This window comes from Oryzias melastigma, linkage group LG21 (assembly GCF_002922805.2).
Source record: "Oryzias melastigma strain HK-1 linkage group LG21, ASM292280v2, whole genome shotgun sequence".
NCBI classification, from domain to species: Eukaryota; Metazoa; Chordata; class Actinopteri; order Beloniformes; family Adrianichthyidae; genus Oryzias; species Oryzias melastigma.
Window position 1 is genome coordinate 4,389,415 of NC_050532.1, and position 26,265 is coordinate 4,415,679.

Genomic DNA, 26,265 nt, shown 5'->3' on the forward strand with positions numbered 1-26,265 from the left:
GTTGCATTATGGGACTTGAGTGTTTTACCGGCACCATGAGTGAGAGTGGTGTGTGTATGAGTGAGCCTCCTCACAGTGTCTGCTGTTCAGTGGTTCGAAACTGTTAAAAAAAATGGTAGTCAAAATGTTGACACCAACAGGTCTCCATGACTTGCATGTGCACTTCTTACTCCTATCACGAGGGATCGTGCAGTATATGGGACACAAACGATGTCTGGATTGATTCTGCCAGTCATCTGTGGCCCTGCTTCCAGCCAATTCACTACAATATATTACCTTCCAACATTTTATATTATTATCAAAACATTTTTGAAAAAGCGCCATTGAGCCGCAAGGGAGAGCTTGAAGAGCCGCATGCGGCTCCGGAGCCGCAGGTTGCCGACCCCCGCCCTAGACTCTGTGCAGTCTTTTAAAAGCTAACTTAAAACCTTTTATTTTGCTCAGCATTTTAGCTGAATCTGTTTTTAATTGTGCCTGTAATGATTGTTTTATGTTGTACTTGCTCTTGTCTTTTGTGTCTCTTGGTTGTGAGGCTTTATCTTCTATGTTTTTAATCTGCAAAGCTTCGTCTGTTATGTTTTTACCTTTTGAAGTATTTGTTTTTCTGCTTTTAATTTGTGAAGTTAGGAGAATTAAAAATATATATAAAAAAGTATCATTTGTACTATAATGCATGGTCAGAAAATGACTTGGAAAGTCCTTAAATTTGACCCATCCCAGTCAGAACAAACTGTAATGTGAAAAGATTTAATGAGAACGTATCTTCAACTTCTCAAACTGTGAGTTTTTTGTGTTGCATTTGTATAATTTTTGTTTTTAGTCCTACATTTTGGATAATTACAATATTTAGCGTTAAAGAATAATTCCACTTTCAGCAGAATCTAAACCTGTAAGATGACTAAAAGTTGACACTTGCGTGTTGGAGATGCAGGGAAATATCCACCCTTCACACAACTGTGCAAATGTAGAGCGACACACACACTGTTGCATTAACATTCACAGAGCTCCTTCCTGTATCTTACAACCAAAGAGTAAAAATAAAGCTGTTTGCAGTTTGACATGAAGCAGAGCCCATGCAGCAGAAGAAGAGTGGACCTGTGCTGCATAGAAACCAGCATTTTCTGAGGTGGTCTGGCACCTCCATGCTTTATACGCAGATCTCAAAACTGCGCTGGAAAGTGTCTGTCGTCACACACTAACAATGGACCTTTAAGAAAATCTGTCGGAGAACACCCCGTGATCACAAAAGTTAGAGCTGAGGAAGACTGACACTTTTTAATTGAACACAAGCTGATTCTCTGGTGAGTTTGTCAATCAGACCAGCTGTTTATATTGGCATGAGAATGACAAAGACCCCCCAAAACTATAGTTTTCACTCAAAATTGAATGTGAGGATTTAAAAATGTTTATAGCTTTGAAATTGTTGGCTTAAAACAAACATAACAAGAGCTTTAAAAGATAATTGTAATACCAATTAGAATAAAACACTGAATATAGTTTAGTGGAGCTTCACCTGTTTCCTTTAAGACACTTTTTAAATAGTATTGATGTTATCTTTGCTTTGTTTTGGATTTTTACATTTTTATTTAGTGTCTATATGGTTTTATGAGCCATAGGAAGCAGTTTTATCAAATTTTTTGTTTTTATTGCAGTGAAAAAAATAAAATTCACCACTCAGACTTTAATAGTTTTGGGCTTATTGTGGATTTTTTTGTGTGTAAAATAATGACAAATTTGTGTAAAAACTAAGAAGTTGGGGTTGTACTGAAAAGATGAACATCAAAAATTGCCACAGAAAACTGTTTTAAATATAAAATATTAGAGCAAATTGTAAATGATTAAGAAACACGTTTAATTAGGTTAGTAAAGCATTTTTGCACCAAAAATACACAGCAGTTATAGATGAAAAATGACTATAGAAAGTTCTGAAAACTGAAATGGTCTTAGAAGAAGTGAGAAAACATAGGAAACATTTGTAAAATCGAAGTTACTTAGATGTTGTATTGCATTATTTCCCAATTAACTTTTTGTCTTCCTTTTTTCAATAAACATATAGTTTTAAATATATAAAAGCTTTTTTTGTCAGAAAATATCTATATCTGAGCAAAAACTCAGAATATTTGTCAACAATATTTGGAGTTCCTGATCTTAAAAAGTCTAATATGTCAAATCAAATGTAATAAAACTAGATTTTTTTTTGTTTGTTTTGCATTCAGCTCTTATTATCAATAAAGTTTTCCCAAAGTTCATATCTGTCTGTCATATCTGGAGTTCTTCTGTCTTGAGTTGCATGAGTAACTTTTGCCTCTCTTGGAGGTGGTGTTCAGCCCTGTCCCTCCGATCCATCTTCCATCCCTCCTTCCTCCATGCGTCCGCCTCTCCCACCCACCCTGGTGACTCCACCCTGTAGCAGATAAAAGCCGCGTCCAAAAGATGCACGTTTGTTACATGCACGTGTGCCAGCGCCTCTTGTGGTTGTCCTCCTGCCTGCCTGCCATTGCAGTGACCATTCCCTCACAAACGGCCACAGGAAAAGGTAAGGCAGTGGATGAAGATGTTTATATTTTTATACAAGTTGTTCTTTCTTTTATCTTGTCTATGCATCTTTAGACACATGACTTCATTCTATCTCAATCTGAAATATAGACATTTATTTTATTAATTTATGTCCTTTAACATTAAGATTTATCACATTAACCTGCATACATCTGTTTATCAAGCTGCTGCATGCAGAGCCTCCTCCTCACTGTGAGCTGTGCATTCATTTGAGAGACGAGGATTGTGCTTGAGGCGAGAGTTCATTCAGAAGCTTTGGCTTCATGCATGTGCAGAGAGTTCAGGCTGAGCCAACAGACGGTTTCGAGGGTGGGGGGGCAGCAGTTTGGTGAGAAGCGCCAGAAGAGCAAACAGCAGCTTTTCCAAAAGCCAATCTGTCCTTTAATCTGTCTAATGATGCTCTCTATAGCTACTTACCTAAAATTGTTCGTTGTTCAACTTTATTGTTCAAACTCCTTCACTGTCAGAGCAGATTTAAGACTGTTCTTATAGAAAATATTTTTTCAGAAGGTTTTAATTTGACTTATTTCCTTCAAAAGTAACATTTTTTAAAACCATGCTTAAAAGAAAATAAAATAATTAAGTGACAGGAGCTCCATAATACTAATAACCAAACAAAGCTGCACAGCAAAGACTCTTGTCTCAAGGAAAATTGTCTTCATTTCTGTTTAGCAGGGAAAAAAGTGTTTCAGTAGTAAAATAATATTTGAGAAAACATCTCTTAGAAGCTAGAAAAATATTCTTTGAATAAGAATTATTGGTAGGAGTTTTTCTCACCCCACTGGCCTTCTATTTTGTAATTATTGTATGATTTTTTGTGTCTGTTTATTAGTTTATTTGACAGGGGGCAAAGTGCAAAAATATTAAGGTTGCTTCACACCAGATTATAGCCGAAACTAGTTTCCAAATTCATTTTCTCAGATTTTTTGTGTGTCAAACTAACTATTGTTTGTTTGTGATGCAGTGCTGCTGTAACATGATCAAGATGTAGAAAATTTCAACCATTTATGATGAGAAAGAGATATTGGTCTTGTCTTTTAAAATATTGGCATTTTTAATCTGACTTAAAACAAGGTTTTGTTCAGGAACATCTCTAAAACTAACTTCTAGTGTCCTTAATTTTCATTTAGGCTGAGTATTATTTTGTCTTTGTTTTCTCTGTTTGTGGCAAACCCGATCATTTTTATCTCATCACATTGTCTCCTTTAACTTCACTGCAATAATTGACCCTCTAGAAGTAAGTCAAAAATCTTGACAAAAGCAAAAAGGTCAGAAAAATTGTCTCACCAAGAATTCTTCTTTTAGGAAAAACATTAATAGTCACTAAGACATGCTTTCTTAAATTAAGTAACTATTCTATTGAAAAATGTTTTTCTACCAAGACAGAAAATACGTTCTTTTCAACAGGAGTCTTTTTACTTTATCAAGATTCAGTGTTTCATTGCCTCTGATGGTTTGGAAGAACCCAAAACAATCTAACAATAAAAAAGAAGAGGTGTTGAAAAAGATGAGAACTTCATCTTCTGCTGGCGTCCTGTAACCCTTCCCGAGGAGTGTGTGCTCATTCAACATTGCACCCCCTTGTACTCGGCATTCAGCAAACAGGAGGAATGAACGGGACAAAAGGCCGAAAGAATGCAACCAAAACCAAAGAGTTATGGTTGGGCGAACGGGAGCCAAAGTGAGGCAAACACGTATAAGCTGCACAGCTGTGGCCGCGTGTGTGTGTGGAGCAGCTATGTTCCTCTGGTATGTGGACCGGGTTTGTTTGGCGGAGGGCGTTTGTAGCGTGACCAAAAGAGGTGTTAATTTTACAAGGTTTGCTTTGTTAGAAGAGCTGCGTTTAAGGAGGCGAGGAGCAGCATTTTTGTTTCCTTTTGCTGAGAAACCACAAGGAAACGGCAGTTAGGGTTGTGTGCATCTGCGAAAACGTTGTGAATAATTTGCAGAAATGAATCCAGATTGTTTTCTATAAAAGTGTACGACGTGTTCCCGTGAGAAAACCCCTCCGCTGTCAACTCTCTTCTGCCGTGAGTCTTGACCTCTGACCTCCAGCGTGGCCTCGCAAAGCGCACACGGGTCACCGAAGCGGCGAGTTTCTGAACGCCGAGAAAGGGCAAGCGGAGGAGAGAAATGAGGCGAAACGGCAGCAGCGCCGCAGACACAGGAAGGAGGAGAGACGGCCAGATCCAGAGAGGAGACGCGAGGGGGCGGGGCTAAGACGTCCGTCTCGGTGTGATGTGAGGGAAGAGGAGGAATTTGTCACCGCCGAGCTTTGTGTACTTGGCTGTCTCATCCATCAGCTGAGATCTGCTGCTGTGAGCGTTTGTGTGTGTGAGGTAAAGAGGTGAAGAGGACACACAGGTGATTTTATTATCTGGAGTTTTTTATCTTTCATCAAGACACACATGATTATAGCTTCATACTTTAAAAAAACACATTTTAGGTGTTTTTTTACATTTTGACAGCATAAATTAATACATTTAAAGACCCACTCCAAAAAAAGCTGTTTTAACTTGTTCTTGTGGCATTTTTGTGATAATGGAGGACATTTATAAAGAAAATTAAGTTTAAAATGGAGTCTGTTAGTATTTCTTTATTCAAATTGCTGAGAATCAAGCACAGACGAAAAAAATTACATTTGAAAAAAATCATATTTGTGACTTCTGAAAGCTTGCAGCCATAGAAGGAAAAGGGGGCGTGGTTGCTCCGCCCCAAGGTCTCTACCCATAACTCAAAGGTGAATTATTTTTAAATTCTTAGATTGTGTTCATAAAACAACACAAACATGAACATATTGTATTTAATGTACAGTGTTTTAATCCAAAAGACAAATCCTTCATCTTGATGACCTGACAGTCTGCTGTGAGACTGGGGTGTCATGGTGTCAACAGTCAGGCCGTTCTAAAAATGGGACCAAATGGTTGACTCTCAGCGTTAAAGACCAAATCATGTTTTTGGTTATTTTAACATGTTCTTTTGGGATATTTGTCATGATGGAGGACACAAAGTAAGCTCAAAATTGCGTTTCTGAGTATTTTTTATTTAGTTTATTGTAAATCAGGAGCAGAAGAGAAAATGCTGATTGAAAGCGCTTGCAGCTGCGATGTGGAAGCTGCGATTGACAAGCTTTCTGCTCCGTTCTGATAAATCCTCTTGCAGACAAATAGATGCATGTATGTCTTTGTTTCCCTGATCTGAGCTGGAATCTGGATCTAAACTGTACAGCTGGATAGCTCAGATATTACTCGCCATTTTTTGTTGCATCGATAATGTTAGGTTGGGGGTGTGAGGGGCTGTAAGCTAGCAAGAGAGAGAGTAATCATATGGATGACGGGAGGTAGGGGCAGACTTACTCCATGCCAACTGTCCCGCCTACAACTCTGATGAATTTTGGATTAACTCCTACCGCTCTGCAGAAACTATGTCCTGGAAAACGACAAAGGTTTTTAGATTTTCATGATTAAAAGACCACTGGGAACAATTTTGAAATAGATCAAAAGATGATCTGAGTTTATTTTTAAACAAATTATAGACATAAAAGGTTGAATGAACAACAGCTGTAAACTATCTGGTTTTTAACACATGATGTCAGAAAAAAACTGCAAACTGGGTTCAACTGCCAGGTGAATGAACTTAATCCAGTGTGGGTCTCTGGGTAAAACCCCTTACGAACATTTTAACTTGGGGGAAAAAAATCATAAATTAGGTTAAAAAAAAACTATTATGACACAAAAAAAATTTGTATGTTCCAAAAAATATATCCCTACTTGAATAATCCATAAAAATTGGGCTAAAGAATTAACCAAAGTTTGTTAAGTGTGTGATTGTTTTTGCTGACTTTGATAAACCAGCTCATCCTGACTGGTTATAAAGGGTCAATCAAAATTATATTTGTTAAAAAAAAAAATCTTCTGGATGTTTGCTTTCTTTCCCCTCATCTGATCAGCTGTTTCCAAGTATAGGAAACTTAATATTTTTTGGAGACGGTACTCTTTCTCTTTTAGTCCTGTCTCACTCTAAAGCTAAAAGTTAAGTTTTTATTACTTTTTCCATCTCTATTGCTTTCTTTCTTGATTATTCATATTCATTTAAATGATGCTGTGTAGACAAATAGTACTAATTTTAAGAGTGAATTTGATTGGTTCATAACTACCCTAATCAGGATTAGGTGAGTATCGATTATGGATGGATGGAGAGACAACTGACAGACTGAAATCTGGAGGGAAAGAAATGCAAATATTGAGTTTCTTAACTTAAAAAAATATCTAAATAAAAAATTTAATAAGATGCTTCGTTTTAACCCAGGTTTTCAGAGGACACAGATCCAACTTTTCTTAAGGAGGACTTTAGCATCGAGCTAAAGCACTTTGTGTAATTTGCAGAAATCTTCTAAGTAATATTTAAAATGTTGACAGTTTTTTTTTCTCCTTTTTACTTTTTAAATCGTTCTATTTGAAAATGTAAATCGTCTCTTCCTCTTCTCTTAATCCTTTTGGGCGTCATGAGGATGCTGGAGCTTATTCCAGCCACTGGTAGGTGAGGACCATACTGGATGCGATCACCTGTCCAGTTTATTTTTGGGGTTTGCTCCAAGTTTGGACTCATGTTGACACATTTGGTTGATGACACTGAGTTTCTGGTTTAGAGATATGATCTTAAATTAATTTAGATTGTTTTTTTAGCTGATAGAGGTTAAAGATGTTTGCCAATAAATGTGTTTATTTGATTCAAGACCACCTCTGACTTGCAGCACACCAATCTGTGACTTTTATGCACTTTTTTCATTAGCAAAAATGTATGTTTTAGACATTTAAACTGTCTTCTTCTTAAAAAATGTCAAATCCTTCACACTGTTCAAATGGACGCTTGTGGACAGAAACATCAGTCATCAGCGTACAGTTTGAGTTTTAATGGGTTAGAAACAAGCTCTACATGTAAGAATAAAAAGTTAAATGCAACAATTGAGATGTCACAGTTCTGCTAAAGTAAGGCCCAACTACGGTGGCCTTGAAGTGCAAATCACATCAACAAATCACTCAGCACAAAAACGTATTGACAATCACCACAGTAATTAAAAAAGCAAAGCAACATTATACATAAAAAGAATGTTAGATTTTAAAAATGTAAAACTACATTCTGAAACCAAAATGAAAAGAAAACAATAATGGCAATTGTAGAAAAAAAAGCAATTTACAGAAATTTAAATGAACTGTTAAACAATTAAATAATAATTTAAAAAAAACGAAAAAGGTTAGATACTATGGGACATCGCTAATCCATCCATCCATCTTCTTGGCCGCTTCTTCCCTTTCGGGGTCGCGGGGGTGCCGGAGCCTATCCCGGCTACTGAAGGGCGAAGGCGGGGTACACCCTGGACAGGTCGCCAGTCTGTCGCAGGGCCTCAATCACACACACATACACTCTCACATTCACACCTAGGGGCAATTTAGAGTCACCAATTAACCTATGAAGCATGTTTTTGGACGGTGGGAGGAAGCCGGAGTCCCCGGTGAAAACCCACGCATGCATGGGGAGAACATGCAAACTCCACACAGAAAGGTCCCAGCCGGGAGTCGAACCGGGGCCTTCTCGCTGTGAGGCAAGAGCGCTAACCACTGCGCCACCGTGCAGCCCTAGAAATAAGCCTCAGGTGGGAATCGAACCGGCTACCTCTTGATTTCAAGACCGCGGATTTAACCGCTGAGCCATTCAGAAACCGACATCGCTAATTCACATTTTATTTCTGGAAATCAGTTTTGCTTTTGGAAATGTTTTATTTTATTTTATTTATTTATTTTTTGCTTCTTTTGATTTCTAAAATTTTATATTTTTTTAAATATTTGTTTTGCTTTTTAAATTGTCATTGTGATCTTTAATGTGCTGAGTTATTCATTGATGAAATTTGTACTTCAGGGCCACCGTACCCAACAGAATAAAGGTTTTTTCCATCTTTGTCGAGTCAGCAGAAGACTTCATCAACACTGAACAGACTCTTGCTGGTTCTTCAGAATTCTTAAACATGCTAAAACTCACCCAGGGGAACACGTGATGATTCTAATCAAAGCGTCCCTCAAAGCTCATAAAACAGTCAAATGTAAATTGGTCTGAAGTGAGAGAATCCTGAAGAATTGACTGTTAGATTTGTGCCACTTTTCCTCTAACATGTGTAAAGTATCTTTGACACCCCTAAGCTAATTCTCTGGCGTGCATGCACCACCAGTGAGTATTAAAAAAGCATTCTGATCATTCCTGAAGCTATTGACTGAAATCAGGGAACAAGGAAATAGAGACTCTCAGTGTGGGAGAAAAAATTTCACTTGCAAACATGTGAAAAGATCAAAATGTGCTCTAGTCTGCAGAGACTTCCCAACAAGGCATTTGATTTATTTCCATTTTCGGCCTAAAATGAACATTTCCTGGAGCTGTGGACAGTTCTACGAGTTCCCCATCCTCACTGTTTTGATTTTTATAGTCAAAAGCAGAGAACAAGTTCCTAAAAAATGATTAAACTCTTTTGGGATTTGCTTAATTGAATTATGAGTCAGCTGGTTCATTTCAAACTCTTCACACTCTTGTTTTAAAACCTCAAATGCATTTTTGTTGTCCCCCTCCATTAGAAGCTTCTTGGATTGTTCCACCCTTTGACCTTTTCTCGGGCTTCTGGTGATTTTGACAGGACTGTGCCACTGTTTGATGGAGACGGAGAGCAGCCGTGGTAAAGAGTGTGGAGCATCACCTTGGTTCTTTTAATTTTGCTGAACTTTTATGAAACCACATCATAAGATAGAAAAGGAGAAGATTGCGATTGGTGAGGATTTAAACAACAAAACTAAATAAAGTCTACATGAGCAAAGACTAGTAAAAAAAGGAATTTATCACTTAATCTGTCGCATTCATACATAAAGAATGGACACAGAAATGAATGGATGCACTCCGAATCTATAAGCAACCAGTTACTGGAAATTGGGCTTTAGCTTGAGACAATAATTTAAATTTAAAAGAATATTTATTTTCATAGAAATTTTAAAGACTTAGACATGTTTTTCCATTGACATGTGTTGATTGGCTCCTTTTTAAGAGCTGAATTTATTTAGAATGTTTGCAGAAAGCTGACAGGCAAGATGCAAATACCATAAAAATGCATATAGAATGAAACTACCAACTTTTGGGATCACAGCATGAAATTCTAACACAACAGCACATTTTATTGAGATAATTCAATTAAAGTAGCCTATCTAAACGTGTGACTTAATTAAACCAAAACAATGTGTCAATGACAAGATTTGATTCAGTTTAAGCCTTTAAAATTCCACTCCAACTATATTTTTTCTATTATAAGTGCTCCCAGTGGTCTTTTAATTATGATTATCCTGTTTTTAGGCAAAATAAAGAAACAATAAACTGTTGCTTTTTTTAAAGCATATTTTAATCAGAAACGAACCCCTGAGTTGTGACTTTCCTTCATATCCCAGCATTCCTTTGTTTATACTCTCTTGCTAGCTTACAGACCCTCACAACTGCAAGCTCACATTAGTGTAGCAATAAATAAATAAAAACAGTGAGCAATATTGAAGCTGTCCAGCCGTACCGCTTTGAGTTTGGAGGAGGAAAATGAATTTGTTAATGCAGGGGTGTCCAAATCCAGGCCCTGAGGGACGACCTCCTGCAGGTTTTCCAGAAACCCTGTCTTATCTGCTGCTAATTACCTCACTTGGGTTTAACCAATAAGATGCTTCAAGGGAAAACATGTAGGACACCAGCCCTCGAGGACTAGATTTGAATATCTCTGTGTTAATGGATCTGTTTGTCTCTAAGTGAAGGATTTAGAATTAGAGTGGAGAAGGCCCACTTTATCCCACCTATTTCAGAGGAGGTGTCATGAACCTGAGCTTTCAAAGTACAGGTTTTCATCAGCTCATTATCCTTCACGATTTGAATAAAGAAATACTCAGAGAGGCGGTTTTTATCTTAAATTATTTACATGTCCTCCATTTTGAGAAAAATGCTGCAAGAACACGTTAAAAACACCAAAAACACTATTTTCATTGAAGTGGATCATTGCAGTCTTTCGACTACTGTAACTGTAACTCTGTTTACACAATTAACGTAATTCCAAGTGATTCTGAAGTGAAGAAAAGCAGCCTTGTCCTGATATGCAACACCTTATAGCAGTGACGTGTTTACGCGATCAACTTGAACCAGCTGATTCTGTCTTGGAGAAAAGCGTCTTGGTGTTAGAAAAGTTGCTTTTCTCCATGTCCGAATCACCTGTTTCACAAGGATTGTGTGAATGTTTGAAGAGTTGCATTATGTCAAAGAGTGTGTGTTATTTAGGTATCACCAGTGATAGGTTTAAAGGGTTAATCTTGTGAAAATTGCAGAGTTGTAGAACTAAAACCCATTCAGAGAAAATGCTTATCCAGTCAGGGGTTACCACAGTGAGTCACCTTTTCACTGATTCACACAGGTGATTTTTTAGAATAGATGCGCTTCCTGACACAACCCTGTATTTTTAAAGGCACAGAGAGATGAATACAGGTAGCAGAACAAAGAGTCTTGCATAAGGACCCACACTGGATTAGGATCGTTACACGCCCCGGGAAGTGAACTCAGGTTTCCTGTACACCAGTCCTACACCCAGCCAACTGAGCCACCCAGCCACCAAATTCTTAAAATTGTATAAAGTGGTTGTCTTATTTGCAATCCTTGTCTATATTTGTCCAACTTAACAATCACAAGTGTTTCTGAAGAAGATATATGTTGTGGGAGTATGAGGTGTAAAAGAAGAGGAAAACAGTCCTCTGTGGTGTTTTGTGCAGCTAAAAGGTCCCTCCTCCATCTTTACTTACAGGATTAAGTACAAAAAAATAGCAAATGCTGCAATTCTTCAAATGACCACTAGAGGCTGGTGTCAGAAGGGAAGCATTTCCTATCATAGTATACTCCATGTTGACAAATGTGCTTTTCCCCCCAAACAAACTCACAGGTTCTGGAGTGACTTAACCAGTCTCCAGATCTCAACTCCATAGAAAATCTTTGGAGTGAATTAAAATTCCATGTTGACCAGCGACAGCCCCAAAACATCACTGCTCTAGAGGAGATCTGAATGGAGGAATGGGCCAAAATACCAGCAGCGGTTTGTGAAAACCTTGTGAGGACTTACAGAAAACATTTAACTCCTGTCATTGGCAACAAAGGGTTTATGATAATGTATTGAGATTAACTTTTGCTATTGACCAAATACTTATTTTCCACCACAATTCACAAATAAATTCTTCAAAAATCAGACAATGTGATTTTCTGGATTTTTTTTCTCATTTTGTCTCTCATAGTTGAGGTCTACCTATGATGAAAATTACAGGCCTCTCATCTTTTGAAGTGGGGGAATTGTTGTATGAGGCAAAAACTGATAAACGTCCCCATACATGATCAGACATGATTTTTCCTGTTCAGAAAGCTAAAGGTGTATGATAGATGATAGCAGGGCTGGTCAACCCTGGTCCTGATGCTGACAACCTAAATCGGGTGCGTTTGGTCAGTCAAGGAGTGGAACCACTTTATTCAGCTAACCAGCAGCTAGCTGGTCAGGGAAAACTAGAAAACATGATGACCGTCCCTGGATTACGTGTTCAGTTCTCTTACCGATCACCTTCATTGATTCCTTCAGCCTCACTACTGCGGTTTTAATTGATAAGAACCTTCATGTTTCAAATCAAATCAAATCATGTTGATAGAAGGAACAGATGAGGAGCTCACGCAAACCCACAATAATAGAACTGGTTTTCTCTTCTGTAAGTGGTTCAAATCCCTGCTGGCTTCTTTCTGTGTGGAGTTTTCATGCATGTATGGATTTTCTCCAGACATTCCCATCCAAAAACACCCTTCACAGTGTGTTTGTGGTTGTTTGTCTCTGTGTGGCCCTGTGATGGAGTGGCGAACTGTCCAAGGTGTACTTCACCTTTGCCTTTCAGCACCTGGATAGGCTCCAGCAACCCCATGGCACTACATGAATGAGCGAGTTATGAAGATATGGATGGATAATCAGGAGACAGAATAACATAATGTGAAATCAAATTTGTCAAAATAAAGACTTTATAGATGTAAGTTTGCTTTGCAGAACCCGAGGTCTTAAGAAGCGTAATCGCCTGAGCTGAGCCGTGGAAAATGTCTTTTTATTAACCAAGGCCTTGTTTGTGTGTGTTGAGGGTTGGGGGCTCAAAACGCTGCAGAATCTCTGTCTGTCTGTATGCCAAATTCAGTTTTCATTAATTAAAGTGGAATGGGTACAATTACTGGAGAACTGTAGTTTTATTTTTTGGAAGAATAAACTGAGACATGATCGAAAATTCAGGAGGTTGTAAAGGCATCCAAAAGCCTAACTTGCAGCTTATAATTAATTAATCAATACATTTAATTCATAAAAAGCGTTTCTATCACGTTTGTGCAGCTCAAGGAGATTTACAATTAAAAATAAAAACTAGATTTGCGGAAAAACAGAATGTGAATAAAACAAATTGCTGAAAAAAGCTAAATTCTTGGTTACTTCTAAACAATATTTTGTGGTTTGTAATGCTTGCATAGCAACAGTGATGTTTTATTATTGCTGGCAGAGCTGCAAACAAGCTAATCATTCATCAGCTTTTTTCTTGTATGAGTGCAATTGTACAAATACACAAAGTAGTTGACAAGGAAAAAACGTTTTTCTGTCAAAAACAAAAGGTTGACATACCACTGAAGTTTGGTACCTGAAGATACATCAGGTCGTCTAGATCTAAAAATAGTTAGATTTACAGGTTTGGATTAATTTTATTGTCTCTGTCGGGAAATTGTGTCAATCGCCAATCCACAATGATGTTGGGTAATGAATTGTACATCAGAGGAACAAATCTCTGTATCTGTTTTGTTAATGATACAACTTAGTTCTGTAAGAGAAGGACAAAAAGGGGATGAACTTAAGCTTTGAAATACAACCCTGTAAATGGGCCTTTATAACAGATGAAAATGTTTAAATACAATTTAAATACAATTAAAAAGACATAAAGGAGAATAACACAAAATAAAACTGAGATAAAATGTGACTTCTTTTGGTTCTGCTGCTAAATCTACATCTGTAAACTACTGAAACAAAGAGGTACTTTGTGAATTTTGAATTCTTTTTTTGGTCTTAAATTTGTACTGAATATTGACAGTGTAGAAAATTTGTCTGATTTCCTGAAAGTGTTTTCATCTACTACAATGGCAACTAATAAAAGATGCTTTGTGAAAAAGAAACATGGAACTACAAATGATGTCCTTTACGGGGTCCCACTTGTTCCTAAAATGTGATTTTGGCTCCACTGTCCGTGTATTTCGTCAGTTGTTTCTCCCCATGGCCCACTGTCTAAGTTTACTGAACAACTTTATTAAACTTTTGTTTATGTCTATTTATGACTAGTTTAATATCTTAAGAATGGCTATGCTTCTTTGATGATGGCTGTGTAGTAACGTTTTAATGACTGTATACAGTTAATTGATCAGACAGAAGTAAGAGTAAATTGTAGCTGACATATTACACTTTTATTTTATATAACTTCAAAAATAACAGAATATCTTGTGATTTTCAAAAATTTTAGAAAAATATTATATTTCATTTTTTATTTGATGTAAATTGTATTTACTGTTTAATGCATATTACTGCATCTCTTAAAATCTACAAAGAGACAAAAACAGACAAATTTAAGAGTTTAAGAAAACTTGGTGTTGGCCCTAAAGTTTATCTCTAATTGTTGTTTAATACAAAAGGGGAAAAAAATAACTTTTAAGGCAACATTTATAAATGAAATTGTAATAAAAGACTATTTAACCGACAACAGAATGCAAGATCTAGAAGTCCTAAGTAAGGGCTAAGTATAGGATTTGCACGCAGGAGTTCAATCCCTGGGGTGTCCACTGATCTCCATCCAGATTGGGTCCTTAGGACAAGGGCAAGACCCTTGACGCTGCTGCCTAACTGGGTCCCTGTGCCCTCAAGTACAAGTTTCAGTCAGGAAGGGCATCTGGCGTAAAAACTCTGCGATAGAGTGGGTGCTGTTTTGCTGTGGCGACCCCAAAATGGACTAAGCCAAAAGGTGAAGAAGAAGAAGAAGCTTACAAGATCTAGTCAGCATTTGCAATTTTAACCAGCAGGGGGAGACAAAGATTTACTTCACAGATGTGTGGTAGTAGAGGTGGACATGGACTTAAGCATGAGCCAAAAACATTAGCAGTATAACTCAAAATCATTTTTCCCATTTATTTATTTATTTGTTTGTTTGTTCATTTGTTTCCCACAGGCTTTGGCCATGTCTTCCCTTCCCGTCCTGCTCTTCCTGAGTCTGCTCCACTTTGTCGTTCTGACACACATAAATGGTGGAGCGTTCTACGGACACAAGCAACACCCTCAGCAGTACCAGCCAAAGCAGCACCATCAACACCTGGGCAAGGGCAAAGGTGGCTTCCCCCAACAACAGTACCTCGGCAAGGAAGTGCCCTATATGCAGTATCCCCATTATAGGAAGGAAGTCCCCCAGATGCCAATACTCAAGGGCAAACAAAACATTCGGGATGGGGGCGCCTATCTAGGTGGACAGGACAAAGGTGAGAAAGTTCTCTGCTAAAGCATGATGAGCACATAAATGTCTCCTTGTCTTCAGAAAATGCACCACAGTTCTTCTGAAAATGGATTTTAAAAATAGTTCTCCTTTTACCAAGCCTATTTAATTAAATATTCTTTATTTTCTTAAAAAAAACATTTAATAGGTCGCCTTTATGTCCTCCGAGTGTTTGCCCATTTACCAACTCCATAGTGTGACTTTTTGCAATTTTTCAAACTTGAATTTACAATAATGCATTATATCCACAGGTCAGACAATCCCTAGTGGAGTTGAGGGTGCCCCCCAAGGAGAACCATGTCCAGCTGGGCCACCTGGACCGGCCGGACCAGCTGGACCTTCTGGACCTCCAGGGTTGGGGCAGCCAGGTCCTTCAGGTCAGCCTGGACCTCCAGGACCACCAGGAGTGCCTGGTGTAGGAAAACTGGGTTTGCCAGGCTTGCCAGGGAAGCCAGGAGTAAATGGTGGGGCTGGGCCTCAAGGAGAAATGGGCCTCAGGGGTGAAGAAGGTCCGGCAGGACAACCAGGGCCTCAGGGACCCCCAGGACCACCAGGGCTTCCAGGGTTTGGCAGACCTGGAGCACAAGGATTACCGGGTCAACTTGGACCCAAAGGAGAGCCTGGTCACAAGGGCTTACCTGGATTGCCGGGGTTACAAGGACCCAAAGGAGACAAAGGGATTGGACTGCCGGGACAACCTGGGCACAAAGGACTCCCAGGGCCACCTGGAGTTGCTGGTCCAAGAGGGTTGCCTGGTTTTGGGAAACCAGGTCTAAATGGAGCTCCAGGTCCACAAGGTCCAAAGGGAGATAAAGGATATCCTGGTGAGACAGGACCACCAGGGCAGCCTGGAGAAGGAGGTCAGCCTGGTCCACCAGGTGTCCCTGGTCTGGGAAAACCAGGTCAGAATGGCCTGCCAGGGCAGCCAGGTATTCCAGGGGCTAAAGGTCACGCTGGACCGACTGGTTTGCCTGGAAAACCAGGGTTACCAGGATTAAGTAAACCAGGGCTACCTGGACCAAAGGGTGATAAAGGGATTATTGGGCCACCAGGACTTCAAGGACCTAAAGGAGATAAGGGTCACGGTGGATTACCTGGCATGCTTGGATCCCCTGGACTAAATGGTCCACCAGGTCCTCCAGGTCCTACGGGACCCCCAGGAAGCATAGGTCCACCAGGTTTTAAAGGAGAAGATGGAGATGCAGGACCAAGAGGGCTTGATGGGGCCAAGGGTGACCAAGGTCTTCCAGGACTACCCGGAGACAATGGTTTACCTGGGGATCCAGGAGAACCAGGACCAAGAGGTTCACCAGGCGTAACTGGTCCCAAAGGGGAAGTAGGGCCTAAAGGTTCACTTGGTATGCCAGGTCCTTCTGGGGCTCCTGGTTCGAAAGGACAAGGTGGGTTACCTGGTGAAGTGGGGCCTCAAGGTCCAAAAGGAATCCCAGGTCGGAATGGTGCAACAGGACCAATTGGTCCCCCAGGTTCTCAAGGACCTAAGGGGGATAAGGGCCCACCTGGACCACCTGGCATAACAGAAAATGGAAGTCCAGGTGTACCTGGTCCCATAGGAGCCCCAGGAAGAGAGGGTCCTCCTGGGACGGCTGGACAACCCGGTCAACCTGGCCCTCCAGGTCCACCAGGGCCACCAGGAGTACCAGGCTTCTCTCCTGAATTGGCTGGAGTGCTATCTGAGATGGGTCCGGGTCTAGATGGCGTCAAGGCTGGAGGTTATGTTAAAAAGAGCAAGTATGGGGAAAATGGAGCAGAAGTGATGGGTGTCAGTGGTCTGGAGATGCCCGCATTCACGGCCATAATAACGACTCCTTTTCCACCTGTCGGAACTCCCATCATATTTGACAAACTCTTGTACAATGGCCGCCAAAATTATGACCCTCAAACAGGAATCTTCACCTGCGATGTGCCCGGTATTTACTACTTTGCCTACCACGTTCACTGCAAAGGAGCTAACGTGTGGGTGGCGTTGATTCGAAACAATGAACCAGTGATGTATACCTATGACGAATACAAGAAAGGTTTCTTAGATCAAGCTTCAGGAAGTGCAGTATTACCTCTGCAGGCTGGGGACACAGTGCACCTCATGCTACCCTCAGATCAGGCTTCAGGACTCTACGCTGGACAGTATGTGCATTCATCCTTTACTGGGTATTTGTTGTATCCCATGTGAAATAACACGTTTCAGACTTATCACAGGAAAAACAAAGGGAATATGTTTTACAGTACATAAACATGAATTATTCTTAGGCATAGTCAGTAAATAAGGATGTGGTTGACAGAGATACGAGAAAATCATCAATACTCTGTAACCTTGTAGCCATTTTAAATGGTAGAGCAAAGAAGGATCCTTTTTTTCTTGCAACCTAAACAATACAAATAAATAAAAACAACACAGCAATAAACCTAAACAATTGCAAAAAGATAAGCATGAAATGTCAGATGCTGCAGCAGCAAATTAAGTCTAGTTTTTTTACAAGTTTAAAAATTGGCAGCTAATCTCAGTCATGCAATAAACGACATGAAAAGGGAATGACACAAAAACAAGTAAAGATAAAAAAGGAAATACAAAAGCTGCATTTGTCCACTAAACTTTGCATAGAGAACAGGAATGAAGGTATAGATTTACCACCTGAAAGTGCAAATTACAACAGGAAGTGCATGCTAGCAATATGTCTGTTGTTTGTTTTGTTTATTTTTAAGGGAAATGCATTTCTACATATTTAGTTTACAATATGTTGGGATTTTTTTTTACCTATTTTCAACTGACAGATTTAACTCAATTGATTGCTACCACATTTTACATCCTCAAAAGTGGATGCAATTAAACTAAAATACGTTTGAGCAATTCTTTATAATTGAGATTACATTGGTGATTGACTAATTATTCTTGATCTTTGTGCTCATGTGGTGTCATCACTTTTTAATTCAACATTTTTAACTGTCCTTTTCAGTATAAATGTACTGTGTGGATAAAAACAAAAAAACAAAAAAAAAAACTAACTTAAATTAAATTTCAAAATAGACTGTCAAAGCACGTCACAGAAGTTTTAGACTATGAAATTGATCAACATTTTTTGAAAATATTTGGTTAATATTATGTTTTAGAAATGTTAGAACAGATGGATTTGTGGGAGTTCTTCCCAATATAGAACCCAAAACAGCCCACAGCATTAAAATGTCTGTATTAATCAGAGTCAAAACACAAAACAGCAGTTCTTTTCCAAATGAAATCAAGCCTGCATACCCAGATGCCTGTTCACATACTCAAGTTTATTTTGAAAATATTGTGCTTCAGTTGTAACTTAACCACAAAGTCATTTAAAAAAAATCAATAATTGGGTATCTTTCTTATTTACTAATTTATATAGAAGGTATGAAAGGTCAGAATATGATTTCAAAATAAAAGCATGTGTGATTCACTTTAGCTGGAAAACAGTGTGCTTGTTTTATGATGTTATTATTATTATTATTTGAAAGTCAGACAACAACATGAACAGCATGTTTAATGTTTGTTTTTTATATTACAGCCTCAATTCATAAGAACATTTATGTCAATAAAATGTAAAACTCATGTACTTGACTGTTTCTACATAAATACATACAATGAGAAAACTGCAAAGAAGGAAATCATAAGCAGGACTGACCATGGTGCTGAAAGTGTATTTGTAATCAGATAATATGTGTAATAATGTTTTATGTTTGTCATGATTGTCTTTTGGGGTTTTTTGTCTAAATAAAGTGTTTTATTTAATGTCATTATCCACTATTGTTATTAAACAAATTACATAACTAAAAGTGTTATTGAATAGAGTAAAATAAAACTTTATTGATTCCACAAAAGTAAAATTACCTTGATTTTCCAAAGTTCTATTGAAAGCTACAAATAGTTAACAAATAAAGCTAAAATACACCTAAAAAGTGTCTCTGTTGTAGAGTCTAAATGCTGACAGCAGGAAAGATCTGTGAAAGCGCTTCACGTGTTAAAGTCTCGGACTGAAGGAGGTCCTCAGTGCAGCCATCATGAAGAGGATGATGATGAAGAGGATTGTCCATGATGGATTCCAGTTTCATCCTCCTTTCTCCCACCACAGACACAGACTGTAGGGACATCCCAGGATCTCCGCCTCAGTTCATCCATCCTCTTCCTGTTCCTGTTACTGCATCCACCCCACTAGTATTCATACAGTTTTACTTCTCAGGTTCTTTATTCCTTTAAAATATTATTACAGATAGATATTTAAAATTAATTGTTTAATTATTGTCGCATGATCACCTAAAATTAGACCTCTGCAGATAGAATACTGGTGTGTCAGAATCAGATCAATAACAGTTTGTTGGGTTTGACTCCCGTTGATTGGAATTGCTGAATTCCTGGTTTTCAGTCTGCAGCTGGGTTTGTCCCGGGGATGCTGATGCTGCGGTCGAGGGCGCGCATGCGCAGAGCTGCAGTCAGTCATCCCTCTTTTCTTTCTCGTTCTGTTCAAACAAGCAGCTCCGAGCATTTCCGGGCTGAAGGAGAGACGCGGCGGTTACATCGTCGGTGAGCAATATTTTTCTCTGTTATATCACGTTTCTCCTACGTGGTTTTTAATGCTGAAATTACGTTTTGTTTACATGTTTGATCGAAATGTGTAAATAAAGATAGCAAAAGACGTCGAGTTAGCTTTCTACAACCTAGCTAAACCTCTGTAAATACTACTATGGATGTATTTATTATTATTAAGAGGGGCGTTTGCAGAACTGGGCTTTTGCTAAACGTGTCCAAAATTATGCACATATTTAATTCGAATTTCCATCTTTCTTTTCAATGAAAACTAGTGAGAAGAATTAGATAAAAAGCATCATGTTTGCCATAAGCCTGTATAAATGTATGTGCTAATATAGCATTTAAGCTAAGCAACTATTGTATTAAAAATAATAATAAATCAATTATTATTAAAAATAAAATAATAAAGAAATTCAAGTGATCAGTTTTTCCTCACCAAATATTGTCATTGTGTTTTTTTTCCAACAATAAACACCACAAAAATAATGATATATTCTGGATATGTGTAAAATAGACTCAAAAATATAAGAAATTAGAAAAACATACGTCATTCTCAGACATCAACATCAAAATACCTTGTAAATAATGAAATATTATATAGTTAAAGTCCCCTCCTATAGTTTGACCTATTTTTTTTTAAGCGTTCCCAGTGGTCTTTTAATTATGATAATGCCATTTTATCTGAAATCCAAAAAACAGAGTCATTTTCTTGGAGATAGTTTCTGTAGAGCAGTAATAGTTCATTATAAATTTACCTCTAAATTGTGACAATTTTCACCGAACAATTCCATCCCCCCTTCCCCTCCCCGTCTCTGTTTACACTCTTCCTGCTAGCCCACAACGGCTCACACCCCCAGCCTAGCATTAGCTATATTGAAGGTGTCAAATTGTGAATGTTTGATCCAGATTCCATCTTGAATAAGGACCACAAATATGTAATCTACAAGTGTATGCATCAGAATGAAGTGGAGCAGGGAGCTTGTGATTTCATAGTGTATTTTCTACGTCACAAATCTACGGTTGCTTTCAACATTTTGCATCTGCTCTGCAAAAACATAATGAAAATTGTGATTTTTTTTTGGTGCTTTTAGCATATTCCTCTGACATTTTCTTATGATGAAGGGCATAAACAGACGTGGACAAAATTGTTCATACCCCTCAGTTAAAGAAGGACAAACCCACAACTCTAACTGAAATCCCTCAAAACTTACAAAAGTAACAATAAATAAAACACCTGTGATGTCAATTAAAGGACACACCTGAGTTAATCATGTCACTCTGGTCAAATAGTTTTCAATCTTTTATTGAGGTACCATCATTTTTGTGCGGGCCTGTTTCATTAGTTTGTTTTTTTAAATAATTATGTTAATCAACAATTCAAAATTGATGGCTGATTTTGATTGTTTCATTTTCAAATTTTTTTTATTTATTGTTACTTTTGTAAGTTTCAAGTGATTTCAGTGAGAATTGTGGGTTTGTCCTTCTTTAACTGAGGGGTAAAAACAATTTTGTCCACCACTGTATATAGGGAATAATCTTAAAATTGCATTTCTGAGTATTTCTTTATTGAAATTGCTGTGAATCAGGAGCAGGCAAAAAAATCATATTTCAAAAGAGCTTATGTGTGTGATGTAGAAGCTACAACAGGAAGCCACAAACTTCCTGCTCCTCTCCATTCTGATGCATCCACTTGCAGACTAATAGATCCATAAGCGTCTTTGATTTCCTCGTCTGAGCTGGAATCTGGCTTCTCCTATATTGCTTGCCATTTTTTTGGAGAGCTTTCAGTAATGGGGAGGGCATGGATGCTTTTCTCCACGAGAGAATCAACTGCCTCAAGGGTCAAAAACATCAAAATATCTTGTTACAAAAGCAAGGTGATTCATCTTGTGGTTGTTTGGCTCCATTTACTGTTGTAAATAATGTGTGGAATATGAACTGTATAGCTGTGTTTGTAGGATTCTGTCATCATGACATCACGTGTCAGAACTGCTGGAACCAATGGAAGCGACTTCAAACACAGAGAGAAGGTTGCTCCGCTTTATCAGATGAGGCAAGTATCTTATTTGACTCTGATTTTAAAAAAAAGATCTTAATCCCTAAATAATATGCTTTATTTAATGTATTTGTTTGTTTTCACTCTGCAGTGCTTCCCTAAAATCAGAGGTACGCAAACTGAACGTGGTGCATCTCCTGATCTGGCTGCTGGTGGCCGCTCAAGTCACCGTCAGTCACCTCCACCTGGTGTCACATGACACCGTGTCCACGCCATACCAGTGGGAGTATCCGTACCTGCTCAGCGTCCTCCCTCTGCTGTGCAGCAGCCTGTCTCTCCCCAAGAACAATATCAGCTACCTGGTCTTATCCATGATCAGCGCAGGGCTGTTCTCTGTGGCTCCTCTGATCTACGGAGGCATGGAGATGTTCCCCGTGGCGCAGCAGCTGTACCGCCACGGCAAAGCCTACCGCTTCATCTTTGGCTTCTCTGCAGTGACTGTCATGTACCTCATCATGGTGGTGGCCGTTCAAGTGCATGCATGGCAGCTATATTACATGAAAAAACTGTTAGACTCTTGGTTTGATGCCACTCAGGAAAAGAAGAAGAAGTAAGCATAAATATAAATATTACACCGTCATATATCTTATTTAGATCAGTTTATTAGTTCAACACAATATTTTGGCATCCTGTGACTTTAAATTAAAAAAAAGGGTGCTTATTTTTCAAAGGCTTAAAAATATAAACTTTAAAGTCCCACTCCAAAAATCTTTTAAATTATTGTGAAACTGCTCCCAGTGGTCTTTTAATTGGAATTATGTCTTTTTTAGAAAAAATCAAAAACATGTGTCATTTTCTAGGAAATAGTTTGTCCAGAGGAGCAGGAGTTCAGAACTGTTGAGCCCACCCCCTTCCCATCTTATTTCAGAGCAGAGCTTTCATTTTCTACGCCACAACTACACTTTTTTTTAAAAACACATTTTTGTTGTCTGCTCCTGATTCAACGATTTGAATGAAGAAATACTCAGAAATGCAATTTCAACCTTAATTGTCTTTATTTGTGTCCTCCATAATGAGAAAAAAGCCACAAGAACATGTGAAAAACACAAAGAACGCCATTTTTGTCAGAGTGCGTCTTCAAATCAATCAGCACAGTAGTTTTCTGCAAAAACAGAAAAAGCTTTAAAGTTACAACACAACTATGCACACTCTTACACACATGTCAGGTATATTTATTTCAACATAAAAAAGCGGCATCAGATTCAAGATAATGATTGATAGTTAAAAATAATACATTGATTTATAGAATAAAGAATTTACAGAATAAAGAATGCAGAGATTGTAAGTCCCTTCACTGTTTCTTTATACAAAGAATATATCTGCTTCTCATAATTTCCATTTTAATTTCAAAAATAAACATTTTCAGACTTGTGTTAATCCTGATGTTGTCATATTTTCCTGCAGTTTTATCAGAGTTGCAATAAAGATGAAGGTTTCATTCAGTAAATCTGAATTTTAATTAAATACATTTTTCAGTAAAGGGTTACTGACTTTTTTTTAAATGTTTAATAATTGTGGTACTTTAGGTAATATTGCCTGTTTTTTTATTGTTTTTTTGTGAAGGCATCTATATTAACTCCTAAATTAGTCACACCAAACAGTTCAAGTGGGTCAGATCAAATCATGGCACAGTCATTCTGATGAGTGTCTTGCATCAATTAACAGAGAAAAATGCCTTTTATGATCCTTCATTTTCCTAATTTCTTAATTAGAAATTCACGCCTGAGCTGTGGGCGTGCGCTTTGGTGTCAAGCAACCCCACCCACCCTTCCCCTCCCTGTTCCTGAGACCTCCCTGTTCACCAGAGATGGAAAGCAATGTTCAGACGTGGAAAATGAAGACATACATAGATCAAGACTACAAGTGGATGCATCAGATGGAGAAGAGCAAGGAGCTTGTGGCCCATGTGGAGTATTTTCTGTCACAAATATAATCTTTTAAAATTGTTATTTTTTCATCTGCTCCTGATTCATAACGATCTGAACTAAGAAATTCTCAGGAGGCAATTTTAAGCTCAAGTTTCTTAAGATATGTCCTCCATCGTGAGAAAAATGACAAAATAACATGTTAAAATGCCAAAAAAAAAACAATTTTTGTTGGTCAGCAGGAATACTTCCATGCTTAAACAAAGCCTATTTTGACTAATTTTTGACTTATAAAAAGCTTTGGTTAGTTATTATAGAACATTTTTTCCTCATATTTGAAATAAAAACAATATTCTCTTAGATAATGGAGGCAAACATTTGCAGTTAACTCATTAGGGTTTTGAACTCATTACATGTGTCCTTTATTATTATTTTTTAATAATTAATTGCATTACAGACTAAATGATTAACTCATTTTTACAAGTGACCCATCCCTGATCGTCCTGTTGTTTGATAACGCAGGACTTTGTTCCGCCCGTCTGCGGCTGCGCGTCAGGACTGCCACGTACTGGCTGACGTTGACAGTCGGGAGGCCACTTCCGGATGCTGCTCCCCGGGTCTAGCTAGGTTAGCTAAAAAGATTTGGCTTTCGCGGCCTGGCGAAACCTTGGAAACACAGCGTGGTGAAAACGTCTGATTTTAGGTAAAATATGCTCTTTTGTTTGATAACATTGGTATCTTGAAAGTGCGCGACTGTGACTGTCATGTAGGTTGATTAGCTAAAAATTTAACTAAATAGCTAACAGTAGCTAGCTAGTGTTTCTACTGAAGCTAACGTTACGTTTATGCGTCCAAACAGGTTAACAGGCGGATTTGATAAAAACTTAGATTTGTAAATTATATTACGCCTTTTTAACATTTAAGTAGAGGTACATTTTAACATTTATAACCTTAAAAAATTCAGTTAACTAAATGGTAATCTTAATAGGTCAGCAATAAAGCTGACCTATTGCACCAAAGTCTATTGGAATAAAATAGTCATTGTAAAAGCAACATTTAAACTATATTAAATCCTAAATAAATGTACAGTTTTCATCTCAGCTTGCAAGGTTTATTGCGTCATTTCTGATATGTTTTATGGTGAAGCCTTATCCTCCTGCACCGTTAACATGCTGACCACAGGTTGTTTACTGTCTTACAGTGAGTTGCCTCACTAAAAGCAGCAGTAAACATCATCTATCTGGGCGTTTGATTGTATTGCCATTTAAACTGGTTTGGCTCAACCAGTCCCGCTGTGAAATGAAGTGTCTTTTTTGGCCTCAATTTCTCTGTACCAGGGCTAAACGCTAGCTACCACTCAATCCTTAGCATCCAGCTAATTATTCATCTGTTCAGGACAGCCGAGCACGAAGAATTCCCGGCATTCATAGCTGCGTATTGTTCGGCTTAGGGCATAAAGTGGTGATGCCACAGGAAAAGTAAAAGCAGGCAATGACTAAAGGCGTTTAACAATGACTGCTAAATGAAGCTGAACCAATTCTCTTATCTAATTGTTTATGATTGGTCAAAGTCTACAAGTAGGTCTAACTCTAAATAAATAGCTGTCCCAGCACCTGTCATCTTTATTTTCAGTACCAGCCAATGGCTTACGCTTTTATTAACCTACTCAATGGATATTTTTCTTAAAGAACCACTCCATTAAATTTTTTTTTTTTTTTTTTTTTTTTTTTCTTGGGGGTTTTTTCACAGTAGAGAAGAAAATTAAGCCTAAAATTGCATTTCTGAGTTTGGTAAATTACAGACAAAAAAGCAGTTTAAAATATCTTAATTGGTGATGTAGAAAATCCACTGGGTGGGCCACAATCTCCCCCCTCCACCTCATTCTGATGCATCCACTCTGTAGAGGATCAATGTACGTCTTCGTTTTCCTTGTCTGAACTTACATCTGACTTCTAACTGTAGGGCTGGAGTGCTCTATTATTGATGCCACTTTTGCTCCATCAGTAATGTTAGCTTAAGGTTGTGAGGGGCTGTAAGCTAGCGGGAAAAAGTCTAAAGTTTACAGTTTAACTCTAAACAGATGGGTGATATAAAGTGGGGGCAGGTTTAAACCACATCAACAATCCCACAATCAACTCAGAACTAATGAACTACTGCAGCTCTGCAGAAACTATGTCCTTGATAAACAGCAGTAATTTTTTTTTTTTTTTTTTTTATAAAAATCATTAGTAGACCTCTGAGAACACTTTTAAAATAGATTAAAAGATGAGGCATGTAATTGTTTCCAGTAATCCTTTAAGCAGCGGGGTTTTTTTATTTATATTTTTGCATATTTGAAAGCCTATGAAAATATGCTTTAAAAGTAGGATGATTTGCATAAATTTGCTTTCACATCTGTAGATGAAAATCATAGAAACATCGCTTTTAACGCTATTTTTAACTACAAAAAAATCCCTTTAATGTTTTTGCTTTAAGTACATTTTAAACTTGTTTTAAAATTGTTTCAAAGCCCTGAGCTTTGAAGCAATTGTGTTTTTCTGTTATTGGTGTAAAACTTTGGAATATCTTTTAAAAAATGTACAAATATTTTTC

At 38.0% G+C, this 26,265-nt stretch overlaps 3 protein-coding genes across 5 annotated transcripts in view; all 3 read left to right on the top strand.

Annotated features, from left to right (window-relative positions):
* The first annotated feature begins 1,952 nt into the window (after positions 1 to 1,952).
* On the top strand, positions 1,953 to 18,963 carry col8a1a (collagen, type VIII, alpha 1a). Its single transcript, XM_024287190.2, has 3 exons — positions 1,953 to 2,536; positions 14,871 to 15,174; positions 15,440 to 18,963. The coding sequence occupies exons 2-3, from the start codon at positions 14,880 to 14,882 to the stop codon at positions 17,374 to 17,376; spliced, it is 2,232 nt and encodes a 743-aa protein (XP_024142958.1). The 5' UTR covers positions 1,953 to 2,536; positions 14,871 to 14,879; the 3' UTR covers positions 17,377 to 18,963.
* Positions 18,964 to 19,641: 678 nt separating this feature from the next.
* Positions 19,642 to 23,288, top strand: jagn1a (jagunal homolog 1a). Of its 2 annotated transcripts, none has more exons than XM_024287188.2 (3): positions 19,642 to 19,746; positions 21,699 to 21,805; positions 21,900 to 23,288. In XM_024287188.2, the coding sequence occupies exons 2-3, from the start codon at positions 21,723 to 21,725 to the stop codon at positions 22,360 to 22,362; spliced, it is 546 nt and encodes a 181-aa protein (XP_024142956.1). In that variant the 5' UTR covers positions 19,642 to 19,746; positions 21,699 to 21,722; the 3' UTR covers positions 22,363 to 23,288. The 2 variants fall into 2 exon arrangements, with proteins under 2 accessions (XP_024142956.1, XP_024142955.1); XM_024287187.2 differs by having other exon boundaries at positions 21,711 to 21,805.
* A 921-nt stretch (positions 23,289 to 24,209) lies between these two features.
* Positions 24,210 to 26,265, top strand: part of tfg (trafficking from ER to golgi regulator) — a 16,596-nt gene continuing 14,540 nt past the window's right edge. The window contains exon 1 of one of the 2 annotated variants that reach the window (XM_024286904.2): positions 24,210 to 24,376. The gene's annotated coding sequence lies outside the window, so the exon portion shown is untranslated. The remainder of the gene's footprint in view (positions 24,377 to 26,265) is intronic. The other variant, XM_024286903.2, reaches the window with a different exon arrangement.